This window comes from Octopus bimaculoides, chromosome 11, assembly GCF_046866305.1.
Source record: "Octopus bimaculoides isolate indiv1 chromosome 11, ASM4686630v1, whole genome shotgun sequence".
NCBI lineage: Eukaryota > Metazoa > Mollusca > Cephalopoda > Octopoda > Octopodidae > Octopus > Octopus bimaculoides.
The window spans coordinates 69846998-69864694 of NC_142938.1; the positions used below are offsets into that span (position 1 = coordinate 69846998).

A 17697-nucleotide genomic window follows, 5' to 3' on the forward strand; every position below is an offset into this window, starting at 1 on the left:
CCCCCACCCCTCTTAAAAGAGATTTTTTTTGGTCCTTGCAAGTACTTGGTGACCCTGGCAGTGCGGGTGCCACTTAAAAAGCACCCAGTCCACTCTGTAAAGTGGTTGGCATTTAGAAGGGCAGCCAGCTGTAAAAACCGGGCCAAAACTGACCTCGCCTGTGTTTGTATCATGTAAAAAGCACTAAGTCCACTCTGCAGAGTGGTTGGTGTTAGGGAGATAATCCAGCTTTAAAAATCCTGCCAAAACAGTCACAGAAGTCTGGTGCAGGTTTCTGCCTAACCGGCTCTTGTCAAACTGTCCCACCCATGCCAGCATGGAAGGCAGCTGTTATATGATAATGATGATGATGATGACGACTCAAAAAGATAACAGGGAAAGCCAACTTCAGTGGAATTTGAACTCAGATGAAATGCTGCAAAGCATTTTGCCTGACATGCTAATGATTCTGTCAGCCCACCTCCCTAAAGCACCTATAAAATATTGGTTTCAAATTTTGGCATAAGGCCAGCAATTTCAGGGGAGGGGCTAAGTCGATTGCATCAACCTCAATGACCAACTGGTACTGATTCTATCAACCCTGAAAGAACACAACAGGCAAAGTCGACCTCGCTGGAATTTGAACTCCGAATGTAAAGACGGACGAAATACCGCTAAGCATTTTGCCTGGCATTGTAACAATTCTGCCAGCTCGTTGCCTTAAAGGACTTGAAAATATTAATACCCCTTGTGACATGCAAAGTCAATATAATTATTGTGATTCACTCTGGACTCTCTATGACACTGGAGTAAAATTATTTTACTATGATTCATAAGACCAACGTGTACCAAGAACAACGAAGCCAACTTTTAATGTGACCTTGGGAACATACAAGTATTAAAACTTAATAAAATAGGAATTAATCAAGATGTGTTGAATGTATTCAAAGAGGAGAAGAATCATTAATACGTGTTATGAAATGCTAAAGAAAACTGTACCTTGGCGAGCTCTTTCATTTCCTGAACTGTGAAAATTGAGTTGTAAGTCTTTTCAGCTTTTCGTTGAAGTAACGTAATAAATTTCTTGTGCTGTAAACCAAACAAAGTACCAGCAATAATATTATTGATGTGTCAATGTGGGGGGTTCTTAAACTTTAGACAAAAGCAAAACAAAAGAAGGCCATTACAACACAAACTAATACCCCCTGCCAAAGTAATCAATAACCGTCAGCATTTGTCAGACGTAATGTTTATTTATTGATCGTTTTGAATTAATCATGCATTATCTTGTAGCTTCAAAGTTTCAATGCTGTGATTGCTTATTTTTAGAATGACATTGCAGGGCTGGTGTGAGGGGCTGCATCTGGCCAGTTTCAATATAAAACAAGTAGAATGTTCAGGCTGGATATGACTAGTTTAAATGCAAAAGGGTTAAATGATGATGATGATATATATGTGTGTGCGTGTGTGTGTGTGTGTGTGTGTGTGTGTGTGTGTGTGTGTGTGTGGAGGCGCAATGGCCCAGTGGCTAGGGCAGCGAACTCGTGGTTGTAGGATCATGGTTTCGATTCCCAGACCGGGCATTGTGAGTGTTTATTGAGCAGAAACACCTAAAGCTCCACAAGGCTCCGACAGGGGATGGTGGTGAACCCTCCTGTACCCTTTCACCACAACTTTCTCTCACTCATCCTGTTTCTGTTGGACCTGTATTTCAAAGGACCAGCCTTGTCACACTCTGTGTCATGCTGAATCTCCCCAAGAACTACGTTAAGGGTACACGTGTCTGTGGAGTACTCAGCCACTAGCACATTAATTTCACGAGCAGGCTGTTCCGTTGATTGAATCAACTGGAACCCTCATTGTCATAATTGAAGGAGTGCCATAGTGTATATATATATATATATATATATATATATATATATATATATATATATATATATATATACACCTCCCTCCCTCTCTCTCTCTATATATATATATATATACTCTCTCTCTCTCTCTTTTACTCTTTTACTTGTTTCAGTCATTTGACTGTGGCCATGTTGGAGCACCGCCTTTAGTCGAGAAAATCGACCCCAGGACTTATACTCTGTAAGCCTACTACTTATTCTATCGGTCTCTTTTGCCGAACCGCTAAGTTACGGGGACGTAAACACACCAGCATCGGTTGTCAAGCGATGTTGGGGGGAGCAAACACAGACACACAAACATATACACACACACACATGTGTGTGTATATGGGAGGGAGGTGTATATATATATATATATATATATATATATATATATATATATATATATATATATATATACACACTATGGCACTCCTTCAATTATGACAATGAGGGTTCTAGTTGATTCAATCAACGGAACAACCTGCTCGTGAAATTAATGTGCTAGTGGCTGAGTACTCCACAGACACGTGTACCCTTATATATATATGTATATATATATATATATATATATATATATATATATATATACGACGGGCTTCTTTCAGTTTCCGTCTACCAAATCCACTCACAAGGCTTTGGTCAGCCCGAGGCTATAGTAGAAGACACTTGCCCAAGGTGCCACGCAGTGGGACTGAACCTGGAACCATGTGGCTGGTAAGCAAGTTACTTGCCACACAGCCACTCCTGTGCCTATGTGTATGATATAAACAAGGTTCAGTTGAATAAGGTATTTAAAGTTGAGGCACCGTGTTAGATCGGAATAAAATGCACACACAACAATTTTTAGATGAATACCAACCTTGGTACAGAAGTATTGGCAGAATGACATTCAGGTAATGTATGCAGTCAATTTGACCCACCTGAGTATATAATCTGCTAGTGAGCTATTCAGGTACATACATTTTTATTAAATAAACAGTCCATAATATACTCCAGAACATGTTAAGGGCATGTTCTGAGATAGGTGAATTAAAAATAAATAAGTTAACAACTGAAGGTTAGGTGTTAATTCATTAGTCATTTCTAACGAATTTTTTAAATTGATAAATGAGTACATTACATCATTATAAATGAGTATATTACATCATTATAAAAAACTTTACAATCAAGGACATTTAAAATAATTTAAAATCCACGGCAACATACATATTCAACCATTCTGCCACTAGTTCAGTTGCAGTTTTTTATAACGGTATAATATACTTATTTATCAATTAAAAAATTCATTAAAAACAGCTGTAATGATTTGACACTTGTTCTTCAATTGTTACTTATATCTATAATAATAAATGTCAAAACGAATTTCTGTGTGTCAGTGTGTCACACTTTCACCCCTTCTCTCACTATTCAGTGACATTTCTACTATTCCTCCTGCTGGGGTGAGAGTAATAGTAGGCATAGGGAAGGTGAGGGTGGTAGTAGATTGACAGTTGAGATGATAAGAGGGTGACAGTAATAGTATGGGCTGTAGTTGTGATAGAGGCGGAGGTGATAGTGATGATGGTGGTGGTGGTCGTAGCTGAAGCGGTCAGGGATGACGGTGATAGTAAGCGATGTGAAAGACAGTTGTGATGGTGGTGGAGAGGAAGGTGGCGAAGTCAAAGGTATTGATGGTGGTGGCATCAGAAATCTGAATGGTGTGAGTATGGCAGTGATGGTGGTGGTGATGGTGATGGTTGAAAATTGCAGTGTCTTCTGTACCAACTGTGTATATGCATTACATATGATACACAGACAGCTATTTTAAAAATTTGAAAGAAAGAAATTGTTACCTGCGACCTGCTGCTCATTCCTGATCCATGTTGAGAACGTCGGAAATCCAACATTCCAAATTCATCAGAGTAAGTTTCTTTCATGCTATAACAAAAGAAATATTTAGAAGAGTTACCATTTCTGCCATTCTAGTCAGTCTGTCTGTCTGTCTCTCTGTATATATATATATATATATATATATATATATATATATATATATATATATATATATATATATCTGTAAAGATATGTGACACTTATTCAGTAGCCATGATAAAACTCCGAGTTTCTGATGCCCGAGCGGGGTTCCGCTCCAACCATCTCTTCAGTTATCCAGCCACCGGAGATAACTGAAGAGATGGTTGGAGCGGAACCCCGCCTGGGCATTGGAAACTCTGAGTTTTTCTATTTGCATAATATCGAGGTCTCTTTCTTTCTTTTGTTGACATTCCTGCCAAATATATATATATATATATATATATATATATATATATGTGTGTGTGTGTGTGTGTGTGTGTATAGTCAATTCAAATAGATGAATGAATAAATGAGAAAAAAACGAACGTGAGGATGTGCCCAAGAAATGTATTAGCTTGACACTTAGTGAAAGAAGAGAGTTTGAGGTTTTGAGCATAGCTCTTCGTCGGAAAGCTAGGTAGGTACAATAGCCAGGAGCGTCTCTGGATTTAATTATCCCTTAGAGGTATTAAACCCCTCTAAGGGATAATATATATATATTCGCCATGATAGATCACTGACCACTACATTTATATATTTTTTCTCCTTGTTTCTTTCTGTGTTCCTTTCAGTTGAAGAGCATAGGCTCAAAACGTTAAAGACTTTTTCAATTCCCGAGCGTTATACTAATACATCCATTTGTTGTTTACACCACCTGTCTTCGTCTGTTGTTTTTTTTTGTAAATTCTCCCATATATATATATATATATAGTGTAGGTATCAGTTAGAGGGGTTTAATACCTCTAAGGGATAATTAAATCCAGAGACGCTCCTGGCTATTACCTAGGTAGGTACAATCTTTTGTAAGGTTGTACTGTAGCAGGTGGTTCGGTTGGTAAACCGGAGTTTAGGTTATATAGAAGAAAATGGATATATATATATATATATATTTTATTATATGTATTTATTTTCTCTTAGTTAATAATTAACTCCGACAAAATAAATTGGTTAATAGATACCAGGGTAGCAAAGATCACAAAATGACTGTGGTGTAACTCCTGTTTATGAGGTAGAAACTCCCTGTTATTTTGGGTAATTGAGAAAATATAGAAATTTAATAAATGGAGTAATACAAACATATGCGTATTACTCGATTTATTAAAATCATATATATATATATATATATACGACAGGCTTTCAGTTTCTGTCTACCAAATTAACACACAAGGCTTTGGTTGGCCTAAGGATATAGTAGAAGATACCTGCCCAAGGTGCCACGCAGTGTGATTAAACCCGGAACCATGTGGTTGGGAAGCAAGCTTCTTACAACATAGCCACTCCTGCACCTATGAAAGCCACACCTGCCCCTATAGTACATTGGGAAGTATGTGTGTGTGTGTGTTTGTTTACTCATGTCTTGTTGTTTTGACATCATTATGTTATAGTTTGTAAAGCTCAGATTCACAGGTAACACAAAGTAAACAGGTGTGCTTCTCTGAAACTGCGCAGAAGTGAATTACTTGTAAGAAAACATCAAGCCAATCAATCTCATTAGAATTGTAATTCATTTCTTACATATGCACACAACCAAGAATATTTGGTGGTGGTGGTGGTGGTGGTGATGTGGGGGAAGGAACTGTTGGTAATATTGAGCTAAAAGTATGACTGGTACGGTATTGCATTGACTCTGGAGGGACGTAAAGTAAAGTTAAACACAGGATTCAAAGACTTTAAATTAAATTAGTAATAAATAATACATAGACACAGGCATGGTTTCCCAGCTACATGGTTTTAAGTTCAGTTCTACTGTGAGGCGCACTGGGAAGTGTGTGTGTGTGTGATTTTGTGTGCATGTGTGCTCGTGCATCTGTGTGTGCGCACATGTATGCCTGGATGCACGTGCATGTCTTCACGTTCCGAGTTCAAATTCCGCTGAGGTCGACTTTGCCTTTCATCCTTTCGAGGTCGATAAATTAAGTACCAGTTGTGTACTGGGGTCGATCTAATCGACTGCCCCCCTCCCCCAAAATTTCGGGCCTTGTGCCTAGAATAGAAAAGAATATTTATACCTACTTAAACATTGGATGTTCAATTAGAACAAACTATACTGCAGTAGATATCACGAGAGAACCTCTCATATTGGTCTTTGGTGCAAAATGCATTCTTGCTTATATCTTTTCTTAGCATCAACATTTCAAAAGAAGAGTAGATATTTTGAAAGAATAAACGACATACCTGTATTTCATAATGGTTATTACATCTTCTGCATCTTCTTTAGTAGCTTCTTCTCGAAGTTCGGCCCTGGCACGAGCTTCAGTGAGCCGAATCAGAGATTCTAGCTGTCTGGTAGTTATTGGTGTGGAATCTCGGCTATGGTGCTGACGTCGTAAATCTAGATAGAATTTCTTAAAAGACAAATTTGAAAAAAGATATGTATAAAAAGTCAGTAAATTAGGCGCAGGAGTGGCTGTGTGGTAAGTAGCTTGCTTACCAACCACATGGTTCTGGGTTCAGTCTCACTGCGTGGCACCTTGGGTAAGTGTCTTCTACTATAGCCTTGGGCTGACCAAAGCCTTGTGAGTGGATTTGGTAGACGGAAACTGAAAGAAGCCCGTCGTATATATGTATATATATATATATATATATATATATATATATATATATATATGTATGTGTGTTTGTGTGTCTGTGTTTGTCCCCCCACCATCGCTTGACAACTGATGCTGGTGTGTTTATGTCCCCGTAACTTAGCTGTTCAGCAAAAAGAGACCGATAGAATAAGTACTAGGCTTCCAAAGAATAAGTCCTGGGGTCGATTTGCTCGACTAAAGGTGGTGCTCCAGCATGGCCGCAGTCAAATGACTGAAACAAGTAAAAGAGTAAAGAAGTAAATTAATATAACATGACTTGCAATGATTATAATAACGAAATAGCATCGTCACTGTTGCCATCATTCCTGTTGTGATTATTAAAGTTGTTGTTGCATCTTTGTTGTTGTATTGTTGTCATCACCATCATCAGCAACAGAAGCAACAAAGGTAAAAGAGACACAGCAGAGAGGCAGGTTAAGAAACTTCGAGTCAATAAAGTTTTATGCAAGTTGGTAGAAAGAGTCATACTAAAGCTAATGCTAAACAGTGGTTATGCTGAACATGCAACAGTTTGGGTCTGTACCAGAATGTGGAATTATATACATTATATTTTTGATGTAATTGTTGGCACTCCGTCGCTTACGACGTCGAGGGTTCCAGTTGATCCGATCAACGGAACAGCCTGCTCTTGAAATTAACGTGCAAGTGGCTGAGCACTCTACAGACACGTGTACCCTTAACGTAGTTCTCGGGGATATTCAGCGTGACACAGAGTGTGACAAGGTTGACCCTTTGAATTACAGGCACAACAGAAACAGGAAGTAAGAGTGAGAGAAAGTTGTGGTGGAAGAGTACAGCAGGGTTCGCCACCATCTCCTGCCGGAGCCTTGTGGAGCTTTAGGTGTTTTTGCTCAATAAACACTCACAACGCCTGGTCTGTGAATCGAAACCGCGATTCTATGACTGCAAGTCTGCTGCCCTAACCACTGGGCCATTGCGCCTCCACTTTGATGTAATAAACATTATATTTTTGATGTAATAACTGCAAGGGAGCTCACAGACAAATATACTTTATATTTGTTGACCTGGAGAAGGATTTTGATGGGGTTCTGGTATTGAGGAAATTAGGTGTGGATGAAGGATTCAGAGAAACATTTCAGGTGATGGGTGAGAGTACTATTAGCACACATCCACTCAGTTGAAGAGGCTTTTTTGTCTTGTGGGTAAGTCACTTGGTGACCTCACTAATGGCGATGCCACAAAAATAACATTAAGTGGCTGGCATTAGGAAGGGCATCCGGCCATAGAAACCATACCAAAGCAGACACTTGACCTCGATGCAGTCCTTCAGTGTGTTGAATCCTGTCGAAAATGTCCAACCCATGCCAGCATTGAAGATGGACATTAAGTGATGGTGATGAGCTTTGAAGTAGATGACAGTTGGTGATAAGCTGTTTTTCAGACTTAAGTAATCTATGTCAACATGAAACAATGATGACAAAGAGGAATAAAATTGAGGAAATTCTTCGGTGAAGTCTTCAGTCAGATTTATTGGTTAGAAAATAAATTATTCATTTATCTTCACAAACAACTCAGACAAAATATTTCAAAGAAATCAATACTATGATACAACCCAGGGACATTAATAAATATAAGAGAAGGGACTCTATGATATTACAATCTATCACAATGGCACAAGTGGTAGGATATAGTCTATTGGATACAACACAATGCAATACAAATGAAAATAGTGAACAATTTGATATATTGAATAGACGTCAGTAATATAATGTAATATGAAAGGAATCATGATATATCTTATGGGAATTAAAATAAGATGCAATATAAGTGAAAATAATCAATAATATAACAGCTGAGATGAAATGATAATCTATGATCTGTTGATTTAAGAATCATTCTACAAAAAAAGTTATTTAGTTGTAAGACACTGTCATTGTTAGAAGAATATCGAAGCTACATTTGAACTGATTGTTTCAGAATGTTTGTTTTGTCCTCTTCAAAGAGCTCGGTTTTATGGCTAGTATATATATATATCTTGTCAATTATGAACCAGATTTAATCTATAGCCAAATTGTCTGAGATATTTGGCCTTATCAATCCACTGCTCTACTGACATGAAATACTAAGTTGGATGTCATGTATAGCATTTCATTACTGTAGTACACAAACGTTAGTGTTGAGTACAAGACTAAAGTGGAGACAAACACGATTTGGAATCATTTAGCTCATATCGTTAAAATGAGACAACAATGGGCATCAACAGGATAAGTGATGAAATAGGATGCAGACGCTGGAACTGGATTGGACACATTCTCAAACAAGATCAAGAAAGCAATTGTATGGTGACACTGAAGTGGCAACCTGAGATGAAAAGAGCAGCAGGGTACTCTAGGACTAGATGGCAAAGGACCATTGACAAGGAAAGGAAACAAGAAGGGTGAAAAAGCTGGAATGAGACCAGAATAGTGACAGAAAACAGCTGGTTGGAGAGATCATGCTGTGGCCTTATGTGCCTCGTGGCACAGAGAGAACTAACTAAAATGACTTGATCAGAAATGTAAGAAATCCAGAAGTGCGGTATGTTGGTATCTTTTGAAAAGACATTTCAAGTATGTGGGTAGGACACATTAATAGAGAATACTGTACTGAATCTTGATGTATCAGACTATTACATATACAGGGTGTCCCAGAATTAACTATCTATTTCAATGAAATCGAGTAAAATTTTTTTTAAAAATTGACAGAATTGTGTTTGTTACTGAATTATGATACCAAAGCAAATAGATTTATAAATCTTATATCAAATTACGGAGATGTACTTGCATAGCAAGTGACCTGATCTGAGATTGTGTGCTGGAACGAAAACAATTGCAGCGTGGAAGGTGTTTATAAGCCATTTAAAATAACACACAAAAGCCGTCAGATTCCCTTCAACATTTAAATTTGATTTGTCAAAATATTTTCGTTGCTTTGAGATCGCGACCTGTTCACTGACAAAATTGTGCTGCATTACAATTTTGTCAGTGAACAGGTCACGATCTCAAAGCGACAAAAATATTTTGACAAATCAAATTTAAATGTTGAAGTGTATCTGATGGTCTTTGTGTGTTATTTTAAATGGCTTATAAACACCTTCCACGCTGCAATTGTCTTATATCAAAACTTTATTGAAAATTTTCAACATGTGTTCTGTATCCCTGCAAATTTCAAATCTATCCTTAGTGCTGTGAAACACATTTTGAACCATTTCAGGAGTTATCTCCTGCAGTGCTAACCAAATGCATTGAGTTCCAGCTAAATTATTGCTTCATCTTGGGAATGGCAGTAGAGAAAATGATTGCAACCAAATTGAAAAGAAAAAAGCTGTCATGGACAGATAAGTGGGTTTCAACAGGAATGAAAATAAAATTATAAAATTATAAACAAAATAAAAAAATTCATATACTTTTAACACATATTAAACATGGCAAACATAGATAAAAGTGAGTTTTTAAAAAAAGATGTCTGCTTTCACAGAAAGAGATAATTACCTCTGGGACATCCTGGAGAGGTACAAATTCTCATTGTTTAGGTCACAGATGGGTCATGTTCTGCAAGTAGGCCATCAAGGACTGCTCTGTGGGCTTTAGACCTTTTCTAAGAATTTTCTAAATTTAATGTATTTGTGTGTCACTGAGCAGTTACTCTTTTACTTGTTTCAGTCATTTGACTGCGGCCATGCTGGAGCACTGCTTTTAGTCGAGCAAATCAACCCCAGGACTTATTCTTTGTAAGCCTAGTACTTATTCTATCGGTCTCTTTTTGCCGAACCGCTAAGTTACGGGGACATAAACACACCAGCATCGGTTGTCAAGCGATGTTGTGGGGACAAACACAAACATATATACACACACATACATATATATATATATATATACATATATACGACAAGCTTCTTTCAGTTTCCGTCTACCAAATCCACTCACAAGGCTTTGGTCAGCCTGAGGCTATAGTGGAAGACACTTGCCCAAGGTGCCACGCAGTGGAACTGAACCCAGAACCATGTGGTTCGTAAGCAAGCTACTTACCACACAGCCACTCCTGCGCCTATACTTACCACACAGCCACTCCTATAACTTTTAAATGGCCTTCTTTAATTTTTTCCTCTAGTAATGGAAATGGGGGAATACAAAGGGATATTTTTCTATGAAAGATATAATATATTGAAAATGAATGATATTCATAACCCATGCTAGCATGGAAAGCGGACGTTAAAAAACAAACACGTGATCTCAAAATGGGGAAACACAAGCTTACACACATTCTTTTATATGTTTCAGCTCAAAGGCTATGGCCATGCTGGACCACTGCCAGCAAAAAATATCAGTGCTTTGGGTGAAGGGCACGGACATTTTAATGAGTTTACTGCACTGTAGTTTCCGTCTATCAAATTCATTCACAAGGCTTTGGTTGGTCTGGGGTTAGGACAGAAGAAGACACTTGCCCAAGGTGCCATGGAGAGTAACCGAACCCAAAACCATGTGGTTGGGAAGCAAACTTCTTAGCCACATAACCATGTCTGCACTTACAGATATTAACAGTAAACCAATAACCATTTGTTTTGTATGGCTGCTTGGTCCCTAGCAAGTGCCAACCAGAGATATTACCTGTAAAACAGAAGCAGCTTCTTTTCCAATCTTTGGGTGGACATATTTACGAGCATATCCAACATACTGAAAACAAACAGGAAACAAATAAATCAGTTACATAGTTCGGAATTAGAGTGATTTACTTTTTTTTTAGAAATCAAATATCGAAATCAAGAAATTAAAAAAACAAAAAACAAAAAAAAAAAACTAAAACAAAATTATATATGGAGAGACTGTTTGGAGTTCATGCTTTTCTCAAGAGGTTAAATGGAGGTGATTGTGATCTTCATGGATTTCTCTGTTGTGAAATAACAGCAACAACAAAGCAACAACAACAATAACAATAACAGCCATTGCTTCTTTTACTTTCCATCTACCATTTTCAGTCACAAAGCTTGGTTGGCCCAGGGCTGTAGCAGAAGACACTTGCCCAAGATGTCATGCAGTGGGTCTGAACACAAAATCATGAAGTCGGGAAGCAAACTTCTTACCCACATAGTATATCAACAGAGTTTGTTTGGCTGCTGCTGCTGTTATTGTTTGTGATATTCTAATTCATTTAAGACAAGCTGACTTTAATACCTTGACGGCTTTTGCGAGATAAAGGATAGAAAGTAAAAAAAGAAAAGAAAAAGAAAACGATAGCATCTGCATGACCTCAGAGAGGAAGTTCATTAAGTAATATGTGTGTTTTAGTCAAGGTTACTGATTCATATGGATTCTTGATAAAACACTCTTTAGATTTACCTCATTGCTATCATTTCAAAGGCCAAAAACTATGACAGTCATTAATTGTGTGCATGTTTTGTAGGTAAGTAATTAAACAGGAACGTCAAGAGGATTTGATAATTTAACTTAATTGATTATTTTGATTGGAATTTTGAACTCATTAAAAAAATAGATTCAATCTTGGGCTGATCTTTATGTAAATTAGTTTATATGAAATCTTTTTTTAACTGAATCATCACTGATTCTGGGTTTGAAACATTGATGTTGTAATGATTTATAAACTTCTAAGGTGAATGTAAAATGATTCTTTTTGGGAAAAGTGGATCTCGAAGCACACAAAGATATAAATAATAATATGTAAAATGGAAGTGGAGAGACAAGTTACTGAAGAGATTGCAAGAGTGCAATGAAATAATTTAACAAAAAACTATATAAATTAATAAAGGACTGAACCAGTGCGTGTGTTTATTACCGGCATAATGCCTTTCCCAAGGTTTAATTGTATGTAAATATTGATTTCAAATTTTGGCACAAGGCCAGCAATTTCGGGGGAGTGGGTAATTTCATTACATCCACCCCAGTGTTCAAAAGATACTTATTTTATCGGCTCTGAAAGGATGAAAAGCAAAGTCAACCTCGGTGGAATTTGAACTCAGAATTTCAAGATGGATGAAATGCTGCTAAGTATTTTACTTGGTGTGGTAAGAATTCTTATTTCTTTACTGATGTTGCAACTCATTCCTACAGCTGAGTGAACTGGAGCAATGTGAAATAAAGTGTCTTGCTCAAGAACACAACACAAAGCCCTGTCTGGGAATTGAACTCAACCTCATGACTGTGTGTCTGATGCTCTAACCACTGAGCCATGTGCCAAAATTTGAAATCAATATTTACATACAATTAAACTTTGGGAGAGGCATTATGCTGAGGGAGTAAATCCCTACAGAAAATCTGGAGTGAGAGTCCCTAATCTGATATGTACGGTTATACTTAACCAATATCTGGCATCCTGACTTGTCATATCTATGAGTAAAGAGGTGGTATGTATACTTGGGACTTGGCACTTACTCCTGGAAACAGCTCAGGTACAGCAGAAGTGGTTAAGTTAAAGTCTCTGCAATACTGTCAACCAATGACAAAAAAAAACCAAAAAACAACCATATCTCAAATCTCTTCCTTTATCGTTCATTTCTGTTCTGGAATAGAATCATTACAGGACTGAGTTTTTGTTCAGTAGGCTGTTATGAGTTAAGTAAATCTCACAGACAACATTTCACACTGTCAAGGAAATTAAGGCTAATGAGCCAGACATTATTATCAAAGACTATCAGGATACCTTGCCTCCTAATTATATCAATTTCAACCTATGAAAATAAATCTGTGAAAGAGATGGAAATACAATTTACAATTAAAATCCTGTTGCTAATATTAATATCCAGAATGTAAAGGGATTAAAAACAGTAATTTTGATTTTGAAATACAGTCATGGATTAGTTTAGTTAATGAAAGGACTCTCATTTGACAGGTAAAATAACAATTATTTCTGAGTGAGCTGTCAGAGTCAGCTATTTTTGCCAAACAATGAAACATAATGACATAGTTAACTGTTAAGAATGTGTTTAAAATTTGAATATAGTAGAGAGAAACAACAACACAAAACACTCTACCTTCCGGAATAGCTGAGGAGGAATTAGATCAATTTTCTCATATGGATGTATGGTAAGTCTTTCTTGGAGTGTCATATTTGAGAGATCCTGTTTGAAAGACAAATAGAATACATCAAATATATACATTTGTCGATGTCAGATATATAACACAGCATGTTATGAAATGTGAATAGTAAATGTATTGGTGGTGAAATTGATGGTAATTAATGTGGAAGTGAAATGTAAGCAATTAATATTGTAGGGAAATGGGTAGGTAGGAAATGTAGTATAATGTGTGTAGGGTAATATATGTGGGTAGTTACAATAGTGGTGAAATGTGAATAGTTGATGTAGAAATGAAATGTGGGCAGTTTAACTGAGAGTGAAATGTGACTCGGTAAAAATATAGTAGTGAAATGTGTGCAGTTAGAAGGAAGAAAAAGGAAGATGAAATGTGGTTAGTTAAAATAGAGGGCTTATTCGGAGCAGCTGATGTAGAAATGAAATGTGGGCAGTTGATGAAGTGAAAAGTGGGCAGTTGATGAAGTGAAAAGTCGGCAGTTAAAATTCAAGTGAGATAAGAGTAATTGATGAAGGAGAAGTTAATGTGGTAGTGAGGTCTAGGCAGTGAACATGGCACAATGGTGTAACAAAATGTGAACAGACATTGTTGGTAGTTGATGTGGAGGTGAAATGTTAGCAGTTGATATGGGCATTTTATATGGTAGTGAAATGTAAGTAGTTAAAAGGGTATTGTTATCATCATCATCATCATCATGGGTTGGACGATTTGACTGAGGACTGGCGAACCAGATGGCTGCACCAGGCTCCAATCTGATTTGGCAGAGTTTCTATAGCTGAATGCCCTTCCTAACACCAAGCACTTCGAGAGTGTAGTGGGTGCTTTTACGTGTCACTGGCACGAAGATCAGTCAGGCAGTACTGGTATCGGCCACATTCAAATGGTGCTTTTTACGTACCACCTGCACAGGAGCCAGTCCGGCAGCACTGGCAACAACCACACTTGAATGGTGTTTTTTACATGCCACCGGCATAGGAGCCAGTCATATAGTTGAAATTTACAGAAAAACAAAAGACAAAGATAGGTATATAAACAACAAACTGGTGTATTAGTTTAATGCTTGGGAAGGTGAGAAAGTCTTTTACATTTCGAGCCTAAGCTCTTCAGCAGAAAGGAACAAGGAAATAAACAGAGAGAATTAAAAGCTTCTAGAGCTAGCGGTTAATCATCGCGGCATATATATATATATATATATATATATATATATATATATATATATATATATACACACACATCCATACATATTGTTGACATCATAGGAATTTAGGAACTACAAGAACCTGAAGTAATTCTTTTAAGAAATGGTGAAGCTTCAAGCAAATAAAGATACAAATAATAGTGTGTAAATTTGGGGTTAAAAGTCCTTTGGATAGAAGGTGTCAGGAAGGGTAATAAGCCATCAAAACTGTGCCAAAACAGACTTTGCCAGGGCTGGTGCCATGTGAAAAGCATCCAGTCTACTCTGTAAAGTGGTTGGCATTTGGAAAGGCATCCAGCTGTAAAAACCATGCCAAAACCGACAGTAAAACCTGGTGCAGTCCTCTGACTTACCAGCTCCTGTCAAGCCATCCAACCCATGCCAGCATGGAAAACAGACGTTAAATGATGATGATGATGAGCCTAGGGTGGTGTACTGACAGAATTGTTAGTACAGAAGATAGGATACCTTGTAGTGTTTGTTTTGGCTCTCATTGTGAATTGAAATCCCACTGTAGCCTATTATAGATTTAATCCGTTTCTTGGTTTAATACTATAACCCAATCCTTCAGTTCCTACAGAGAAGTTCATTTTGTTGCAAGCTTAAAGACCTTACCTCTGGCTTGAGTATTCCTTCCTCTCTCACTCTAAATAGTCTCGGAGGCCCTGTAAAAGGGCCATGGGTATTACCCTACTGTCATGACTAAGCAATGGAAGACAAAATTTGTCATCAGGTGTCTTATTGCTAGATATATACATAGCATCAGGCTGGATTTGAACTAGGAACCTTTATCATTACACAAACATTATTTATGTTCTTATCTACTAGGATACTGACACATGTACACAATGAATGCCATATTTATTTTCAGACATATATAAAGTCAAATCAAAAGATAGAAAATACTAGCTATCTGTACAGTATACTGTACATAATCTTATCAGAGAATATGCAACTTCTGTTATTCAAGGTTGATGACACTTAGATCGAATTTATTTCAGATCTGCACATATACACACACACAAACACACTCTCTCTCTCTCTCTCTCTCTCTCACACACACACACACACACATGCACACTCTCTCACACACACTATTGCATTAAAATAATAAAGCAGAAATGAATATAACTGTGTGTGTATGTGTATTTTAAATGGCTTATGACTACAATTGTCTTCTTCTTCTTCTCCTTCTTCTCTTGCTCCTCCACTTCTTCTTCTCCTCCTCCTTCTTCTCTTGCTCTTCTTCTTCTTCTCCTTCTTCTCTTGCTCTTCTTCTTCTCCTCCTCCTCCTCCTTCTCTTCTTCTTCGTCTCCCCCCCCCCCACTGTAATGCTTCTTCGTCCTCCAACCATACTTTTATCTATTCTGCCGGCACAGTCTACGAGGGGTTTCCTGAAAAGTTACTCACTTTAATGGTATCACAAAAGGCCTGGTTGCAGGCCCAGCCTTCCGAGTTCTTTTACAGGGCTTAGAAAAACTGAAGGACTACTTTTAATAATTGTGTGAATCTGAGAGGGGAACATGCTGAATAAAATCATAATTAACTGATCCTCCTGTATTTTCTCTTACTCAAAGCCAGGAACTTTTTAGCCCCACCCATCTTGTATTTACATTTTCATATTTATTTACTTGTTTAGTGGAATATACGAAGAGGGGCCGAAAAGTTCATAGGCTGACTATGAAGGAGTGATGCTAGGAGTGTGAAATCTTGCATGCATTATTTTCAGTTCTTCTTATTAATACGTGCATTGTTCATTTCCAGGTAAAACGGCATCTGGCTATTCAAAAGAAGATTTTAAAATTAACTAGTAACGACTTCTCTTGAAAATGGACAAAATTTTGCACTGTGGTGTTATCAAGTATGTTGGTCCACTTGTGATGATGATGGTGATGATAATGATGATGATGATGATGATGATGATGATAAAGCAGTAATATTTTTTATAGTTCAGTGTAAAAATTAAGAAATGGTTCATTTACCTCAAAAGATGTGTCTTGGGATTTGGTAAAGAATGGTGATACTTTCCTGAGGAGGGAGGAATGACAAAAAAAAAAAAAATCAGGAGTTACAAAGGATTAAGTCAAGACAAATAAACTGAAAATAAAAGGATTAAGAATGTTTTAATTTCTACAATTGATAATCTTTTATCTGAAATGCTTGGGGATCTAACAGGTTTTGATTAAAAGAACCAAAATATAAATAGGCGCAGGAGTGGCTGTGTGGTAAGTAGCTTGTTTACCAACCACATGGTTCCAGGTTCAGTCCCACTGCGTGGCACCTTGGGCAAGTGTCTTCTACTATAGCCTCAGGCCGACCAAAGCCTTGTGAGTGAATTTGGTAGACGGAAACTGAAAGAAGCCCGTCGTATATATATATATATATATATATATGTATGTGTGTTTGTGTGTCTGTGTTTGTCCCCCCACCATCGCTTGACAACCGATGCTGGTGTGTTTACGTCCCCATAACTTAGCGGTTCAGCAAAAAGAGACCAATATAATAAGTACTAGGCTTACAAAGAATAAGTCCTGGGGTCGATTTGCTCGACTAAAGGCAGTTCTCCAGCATAGCCGCAGTCAAATGACTGAAACAAGTAAAAGAGTAAGAGTAAAGAGACCACCAAAGAAATTTGGCACTGAAGGCTAGCGTTTTTGTTCTTAGATAATAATGAATAAATACGAATAACCAAATGAGAATTACCATTTTTTGCCAGCATGCATTGCCATAACATGGCTTGACAGCATGTTGTCCTTGACCTAGAGGAATAGAAAATTTTGAAAAAATGTGTATTTTGTCTGTGAAGCTTTAAAAAATAAGACAAAAATTCAAATTTTAAAAAAAATGGTCAGGAAAAAAACAAGAAAAACAAGGTTATTCTCTGTACACTGTCTCATTGAAGCATAAATCTCTTCAAAGCTGCTAGAAAAAAACTCAAAACC

At 37.4% G+C, this 17697-nt stretch overlaps 1 protein-coding gene across 2 annotated transcripts in view; it reads right to left on the bottom strand.

Moving 5' to 3' along the window:
* LOC106876704 (DNA helicase MCM8) overlaps positions 1-17697 on the bottom strand; it is a 62331-nt gene that overhangs the window by 2050 nt on the left and 42584 nt on the right. For both annotated transcript variants that reach the window (XM_014925367.3, XM_014925366.3), the window contains exons 22-28: positions 17459-17514; positions 16738-16783; positions 13497-13583; positions 11119-11184; positions 6096-6265; positions 3704-3788; positions 979-1068 (exon numbers count right to left, since the gene is read on the bottom strand). In XM_014925367.3, the coding sequence (XP_014780853.1) occupies positions 979-1068; positions 3704-3788; positions 6096-6265; positions 11119-11184; positions 13497-13583; positions 16738-16783; positions 17459-17514 (600 nt within the window). The remainder of the gene's footprint in view (positions 1-978; positions 1069-3703; positions 3789-6095; positions 6266-11118; positions 11185-13496; positions 13584-16737; positions 16784-17458; positions 17515-17697) is intronic.